The sequence below is a fragment of the Schistocerca cancellata genome, chromosome 11 (assembly GCF_023864275.1).
Source record: "Schistocerca cancellata isolate TAMUIC-IGC-003103 chromosome 11, iqSchCanc2.1, whole genome shotgun sequence".
Classification (NCBI taxonomy): Eukaryota; Metazoa; Arthropoda; class Insecta; order Orthoptera; family Acrididae; genus Schistocerca; species Schistocerca cancellata.
Window position 1 is genome coordinate 123,383,333 of NC_064636.1, and position 7,890 is coordinate 123,391,222.

Here is a 7,890-nt window from a genome sequence, read left to right on the forward strand (position 1 = left end):
AAAATTCCTTTCTAAGTGTACTGCTTGCATGGCAGTAATATGTATATTGTGAAATTCACAGCAGTTTCACGTAGCACCTTTGCTGCTCCTATCAAGTACTCTTCAGTAATTATGTATTGTAGAGACCTGGTGTATTTCTCGGATTCTCTTGTTTTCGAGAATGGAATCTTGCTTCTGACGACTTGCATTACTTTGTAAATATCTTACGTTGTTAATCTTGTCTGAGTTGGTTAGGGTTGATTTGAGGGAAGAGACCAAAGAGCGAGGTCATTGGTCTTGTCAGATTAGGGGATGATGAGGAAGAAAGTCGGCTGTGCCCTGTCAAACGAACCATCCCAGAATTTGCCTGAACAATTTAGGGAAATCACAGAAAACCTAAATCAGGAACACCGGACGGGGGATTGAACCATCGTCCTCCCAGTTTGAGGCCAGTGTGCTAACCACTGGGCCACCTGAATCGGCCTCTTGTTCTGATGTTAGTGGAGTATTTAGATGTAGATCGAAAATACAGTTACAAAGAATGACTGCTGATTTAACATTTTGCATATTTTATTATAAAGAGAAGGAAAAATCAAGTATCAAAGTTTTATTTAGTTCACATCACAATCGTTTGTTGGAATACTAGAAAGGATTTCTACTATCCATTGTCGCTTGTTCACTCTTGCTAAGTCCAGTGCGGTGTTCCCTGCGTCCTCCTTGGCGTCCCTATCGGCCCCTGCTTCCAGCAGCGTCTTCGCCGCCTCTGCGTTGCCGTAGGGTGCCGCCCAGTGCAGAGGCGTCCTACCCCACTGATCCTTGGCATCGACGTCGGCCGAGGACGCCGCCAGCAGCCGCACCACTGCCGCATGGCCTTTCCATGCAGCCAAATGTAGAGGCGTCTGCCTCACATCGGTCCTGGCATCCACTTCTGCCCCATTCCCGATCAGACACCTCACAATATCAGCATGTCCCTGCTTCGCTGCATAATGTAGAGCGGTCCACATGGTCCATCCTCTGTGCGCCACATCAGCACCAGCCCCAAGCAGCACCTGCACTTCCTCCATTGACCCCCGTGTAGCTGACTGGAGCAGCCCCCTGCTGTTCATCTGTGCAGGAAGGGTCCTGCAAGAAACAGAGAAGTTCTCGTATTTTTCTCCATATATACACTGTTTATGAGGTAAACTATAACGACCAGTTCTAAAAAAATTTCAGAACAGTGAAAACTAATGAATCTTCAAATTTTCCCCCTCTATCATATAATACAGAATAGTGGAAAAGTGCCTCTCCATTGAAGTACAGATGTAAAATTGCATCATCTTCACAAAGTTTCACTCACTCACCATAAGAAAGTCTTACATTCAATCACTCCACAAATTCAGACGTTACATTTTGCCACATAGATTCCTGATTGTGAATTCATATGAGCTCAGGATGCTATTGTTAATCAGTGTTTGCACTTCACTGAAAAAGATGATTAACACGGACTCTACTTGTCCTATATACTCAGCAAATCATCCTAATACTAGCAATTGCAACTAAAAAATCACTTATTCCCGTATTTAAATCAACTTTAATAAAATCTCCTATTGTGGGAGAAAAAATTTTGAATCTATTTACTAGAAAATTTACTGACACAGCCCCTTCAAACAGAGAAAGCTAAATCACTTAACATGTCCAGGCTGAGATGCTGTGGTCCGTACATAAGACTCTCTCCTGACGTTTCGCCTTCGACTGCGGAAGGCATCCTCCAAGAACAATCGGGGAACTGCCCAGTTGGCAGTTCGCCGATTGTCCTCGGTGGATGCCTTCTGCAGTCGAAGGCGAAACGTCAGGGGAGAGTGTCTTATGTATGGACCATGGCATCTCAGCCCAGAAATATTAAGTGATGACAACACCTGCCGTGAAAGCCTTCATTCTATTAGAGAAAGCTAAAATTTACCAGCATACCTTTTAGATGAAATATTTCAGGTATGGTTATGACACTAATTCGATTCTCTTGTCCCTACACACAAACACATGTGATGGCACATGCACATGAGTCCACATGCACAGATAAACACGACTGCACAGTAACGAGGAAGCACACATGCATTCAGCACACACACAGATACACATGCACACATGCAGTCACTCACTCTCACTCACACACAAACACACACACACTTACACATTCTTAACCCATGTTCTTGTCGGTGCAGTTCACCAGAAAGCAGCTGAGAAGCCTGTAGTTTATGAGACAAAATTAATGCTTCATCTACAGACCTGAAGTTAATCTAGAAGAAGGCGTTAGCGACCATATTGTCGTTGTGGCTTCTACGTCATTGGATGTTACAAAAAAGGTAAAGAAACAGCGTAGAGGTTTCTTGTTTGAGAACGCAAATAAGTGTCATCGATGAATATCTTCATAGTCAGCTCCAAGCTTTCGCCGTGGGGCACAAAGACATTGAGCATCTTTGGTCAGAATTTAAAGGTACTGTCCACCACGTGCTAGAGAAGTGTGTGCCTAGCAGATATGTAGGGGAGGGAAAGGCTCCACCTTGGTGCTACATACAAATTAGGAAGTTGCTGAGAAAGCAAAGAATTTTGCACAGTCCTTTTTAACGTAGTCACTGCCCCACTGACCAACAGAAATTATGTGAAATGAAAGTAGCTGTCAAAAGATCAATGAGAGATTCTTTTAACGAATTTGAAAATATTTCATCTGCAGATTCTAAAAACAATACCAAAAAATTTTGGTCGTGTGTAAAATCTATAAAGCCACAAATAATTCAATATCTTCTCTTGCTGACAGTACAGCTAATGTAATGGATGATGGTACACAGAAGGCCGAAATTCTAAACATAGCTTTCAAAAACTCGTTTCGGTAGAGGACTGCAGCACCTTTCCCCCTTTCAACTATCAAACAAACGCAGGGATGGCTGACATAGTGTTTAGTGTAGATGGGATTGTAAAACAGTTAAGATCCTTAGACGCCAGGAAGGCACTGGCCCAGACAGTATCCCTGTAAGATTATATGTTGACTATGCTACAAATATAGCACCATTCTTATTCATCCTCTATCAGAGATAATTGCAACAGAGGAGCGTTACACAGTACTGGAAGATCCCTCGTGCGATCGGCGAGTGGAACAGTGGAGGGGGGGGGGGAATATGACTTTGCCGCGAATTGTGCACTCCGCAGACACCGCTTGGTGGTTAGCGGAGTATATATATAAATGTAGATGTGGATGTACATTGCAATCCGAAATATTGATCCAAATGAACTCCAGTTTCCTGACACACTGTTGACCTCACAACGATGATGTATGCCTGCACACCATTTCATTCACATGTGACAGCATCACTATAATGTGGCTAAGATGTGCAGCAAAATTTTTTATATGTTAAAGAAAATTAAAAACAAGTAACTTCTCTCTTTCCGCCAAGTAAGATGTTACGGCTGATAAAACCAATTTCCATCAGTCGATGCAGCACTCGCCCTCTTTTTCTACAAACAATAAAATCATAGAGTTCACATACTCAAAATAAATCTTAATACTCTGACAGATGTGTGAGACTCTCCTTGATCTCTCCTATGGAATGAAGAAGTAGCAAATGAAAATTCTGAATTACCATAAAATCGCTAACAGCAAGTATGTGGTTTTCAGCCACCCGGGAATAGCCGAGCGGTCTTAGGCGCTGCAGTCATGGAGTGTCAAGCTGGTCCCAGCAGAGGTTCGAGTCCTCCCTCGGGCATGGGTTTGCGTGTTCGTCCTTAGGATGATTTAGATTAAGTAGTGTGTAAGCTTAGGCACTGATGACCTTAGCAGTTAAGTCCGATAAGATTTCACACACATTTGAACAATTTTTTTTTTTTGTGGTTTTGATGCACACAGTGCTACACTATGCTTGGACTTTGGCGAGGTACTTCCCTTTGCCAGCTCCTGGTTTGTGCATCGGTTCACACATACCCACAGTTAGATGAGGAATTCTCGGAATAATGCTACTTAGAGAGGTCAAAGTCATGTCTAGAGATTCAAAGAGTCCAACAAAATAGAAAGGAGTGCACTTGTACACTTTACTACAGAACAACCAAGATTATCCACATTCAGACATTTGGCTGTCACTACTCCTATTGTAAGGAACCTGATGCAAGCTGATTAGGATTAGGGACATTGTAAGAGTCACCTCACTCCATATTATTTCTATTAGTGCACACTTTATTATCAGCTGGTTGACTCACTATCACTTCCAGTGCAAGAACTTTCCTGCTGCTGTACAACAGATTTTGTGGATGGCAGAGCTACTGGAATCCTGTTTTCTCCTAGGGCAGTTATATATGCACATCTGTGCCTCAGTGTTTTTTTGGCCATTTAAACGTGGAAAACACACGTCGTCTTCAGTGGGACGAGATTCTGCGATGTGTAAGCGTTGTTGCTGGTTCCAACAGTGACGTCAACCTGTAAAGATGTCCTTGAGGTGCAAACTGAGGACAACATCCTGCTACATACAAGTGAGCTGTGACAGGACACGGTGTGCCAGTCAGTCTGGTGAATGGCGTTCCTGGCACTGACGTCAGTAGGTATAATGAACGACTCGTCATCCTGACAAAATATTAAGCTCCCCACATGGAAATGTATTAGTTTCTCAGGAACTACTCTGCAATTTTCCTCTACGCAACATATATATGAACTTCATTAATGGCAGTGATATACTCCAAAATACTATCTGCCTCTATATGTTACTTGCTACTCTGCCACATTTTGGATTGGTGTATGTGCAATTATTAATAGGACACTCCTTAAACTTATGATTTTGTTAGAAAATTACCACGCACATTAGGTATGGAAAGAAGTTTGTTATACATATTATATAATTTTAACTTTATGATTCTGGAAAGATTTTTGTCATTTGTATTTTTATCTTAGTTTCCACCTTTCTCAGAAGAAAATATTACAATAGTAACAGGGAGTTTTTCTGCCTCGTGATGACTGGGTGTTGTGTGATGTCCTTAGGTTAGTTAGGTTTAAGTATTTCTAAGTTCTAGGGGACTGATGACCATAGATTTTAAGTCCCATAGTGCTCAGAGCCATTTGAACCATTTTTTTGAGTATGATATGGCTTACATCATTCCTTGTAAACACCTAGTATCCATGCAGTACCGTTGAATACTATCTATTTTGTGATTTATCTGGCCCACATTGATCGAGATATTTTTGCTATGGGGTGCGAGTGGAATAAAATGACATTTGGATGTAGTACCATGGTTGTTTTGCAGTGTTTCCTTGTTTTACAAGTTACTGAGCACCATTTTTTGACCACAAACATCTATGACTAGCAACAGTATTTGGGTTCATGATAGAGTTATTATATTACAGGCAGTCTGGGAAATATCGTCATGCCGGCCGCTGTGACCGAGTGGTTCTTTGCGTTTCAGTCCAGAACTGCGGTGCTGCTACGGTTGCAGGTTCGAATCCTGCCTTGGGCATGGATGTGTGTGATGTTCATAGGTTAGTTAGGCTTAAGTAGTTCTAATCCTAGGGGACTGATGACCTCAGATGTTAAGTCCCATAGTGCTCAGAGCCGTTTGTGCCAATTCCGTCACGTCACACAAACTGAAATACCATTGCCCATGTTCTGTTCCCAAATTTGGTGGACAGTGGAATAATTGCTTCTAAATAATTAATTCAACTGGTGATACATGCGATCATGAAGTATACCAGTTCGACATTATCAGATACTATTGTGTCATAGCCCTTCCTTGTTTCAAGTTTTTTCTTATGTTTATGCTCCCAATAATGTGAAAGCATGTTTTTCAGTTTGGAAAAGAGTGTAAGTACGAACACCACTGTCACGACAGCCAATGTTAATCAGGGACTAGGGTATCGTTGGGGAAGACTCATGGAAGTGTGATGGGACCGCTTTTGCACTCTTTATATGGGTATGATCTGACAGAGTAGCAACCTGGGACTAATTGTTGATGAGGCTGTAGTGTACGGGAAAGTGTACTCGTGTGATGACTGTAGGAGAATACAAGATGAGTTAGACAAGATTTTTGCTTGATGTGATGAATGGCAGCTAGAAAAATACGTGTTAATGAAGATGAGTAGGAAAAAATTCCTCTAATGTATAAATATAAGTGAGAATGTTTTTTAACAAAGGAACGTCTACTAAATATCTAGGCATAATGCAGCACACTGATACGATATGAAACGAGAACGTGAGGACGTTAGTAGGGATGCCGAGTGGTCGACTTCGGTTTGTTGACAGTATTATAGGAAACTGTTTCTCACTTGTAAAGGTGACTATGTATAGAACACTAGCTTAACCAATTCTTGAATACTGCTCGAGTGTTTTGGATGCCCACCAGGTCACATTAAAGGAAGTCATCCAAGCAATTCATGGGTGTGTCGCTAGATTTGTTAACGGTAGTTTCGATCAACACACAAGTATTGTGGAGGTGCTTCGAGAACTCATATGGCAATCCCTGAAGCGAAGAGGACACCTTTTCCGCGAAACACTAACGAAATGTAGAGAACCACTCTTTTCACCTGTCTACGTATCGGTTCTACAACTGTCAACGTACATATTGCGAAAGGATCACGAAGGAAAGCTAAGAGTAGTTATGGCTCTTATGGATGGATGTGTACAATCGTTTCTCCCTCGCTCCATTTGTGAATACACAGGAAATGAAATGACTAATACTACTGGAACATGGTATCTATCGCTTTGCGCCATATGGTTACCAGTGGAGTATGTATATAGATGTAGATGGATGTACATGTCCACTATATGATACAAAGCACGCAGACACTCCCAAAAACTTACGTTTTTCATATTAGGAGCATTGTGCTGCCACCTGCTGCCAGGTACCCCATATCAGCGACCTCAGTAGTCATTTGACATCATGAGAGAGCAGAATGGGGTGCTCTGCAGAAGTCAAGGTCTTCGAACGTGGTTAGGTGATTTGATGTCACTTGTGTAATACGTCTGCACGCGATATTTCCACACTCCTAAACATCCCAAGGTCTACTGTTTCCGATTTGATAGTGACGTGGAAACGTGAAGGGACACGTACAGCACAAAATCATACTGGCCGACCTCGTCCAAGCTGTATCAGTATCCACTGCAAGTACTATGACAGTCGTGGGAGGTGAAAGAACTTGGATTTCACGATCGAGAGGCTGCTCATAGGCCACACATCATGCCACTAAATGCCGAACGACGCCTCGTTTGGTGTAAGGAGCGTAAGCAAGGACGATTCAACAGTGGAAAAACATTGTATCGAGTGAAGAATCACGGTACAGAATGTGGCGATCCGATGGCAGGGTGTGGGTATGGCGAATGCTTGGTGAACGTCATCTGCCAGCATGTGTAGTGCCAACAGTAGAATTCGGAGACAGAGGTGTTATGGTGAGGTCGTGTTTACCATGGAGGGACTTGCCCCCCTTTGTTGTTTTGCGTGGCATTATCATAGCACAGGCCTGTACTGATGTTTTAAGCACCTTCTAGCTTTCCACTGTTGAAGAGAAATTCAGGGATGGTAACTGCATCTTTCAACACGATCGACCACCTGTTCATAATGTCTGGCCTGTGGCAGAGTTGTTACACGACAATAACATCCTTGTAATGGACTGGGCTGCAGAAAGTCCTGACTTGAATCCTATAGAACACTTTTGAGATATTTTGGAACGCCGACCTCGTGCTAGGCCTCGCCGATCGACATCGATATATCTCACCAGTGTAGCACTCCGTGAAGAATGGACTGCTGTCCCGCAAGAAACCTTCCAGCACCTGATTAAAAGTGTCCCTTCCGAGAATGGAAGCTGTCATCAATGCTAAGGGTTGGCCAACACCATATTGAATTCCAGCATTACCGGTGGAGGGCGCCACGAACTTGTTAGTCGTTTTCAGCCAGGTGCCCGGCTACTTT

The 7,890-nt window shown here is 42.8% G+C and overlaps 1 protein-coding gene across 1 annotated transcript; it reads right to left on the reverse strand.

The window, feature by feature from the left end:
• Positions 1 to 590: 590 nt before the first annotated feature.
• Positions 591 to 1,085, reverse strand: LOC126108317 (GA-binding protein subunit beta-1-like). The gene has a single exon (XM_049913537.1). It carries the CDS (start codon positions 1,083 to 1,085, stop codon positions 591 to 593), a length of 495 nt encoding a protein of 164 aa, XP_049769494.1.
• Between the last annotated feature and the right edge of the window lie 6,805 nt (positions 1,086 to 7,890).

Excerpts from the sequence above, each read along its gene's own strand:
- LOC126108317 (XM_049913537.1), bottom strand. The coding sequence starts at position 1,085 with ATGAACAGCAGGGGGCTGCTCCAGTCAGCTACACGGGGGTCAATGGAG.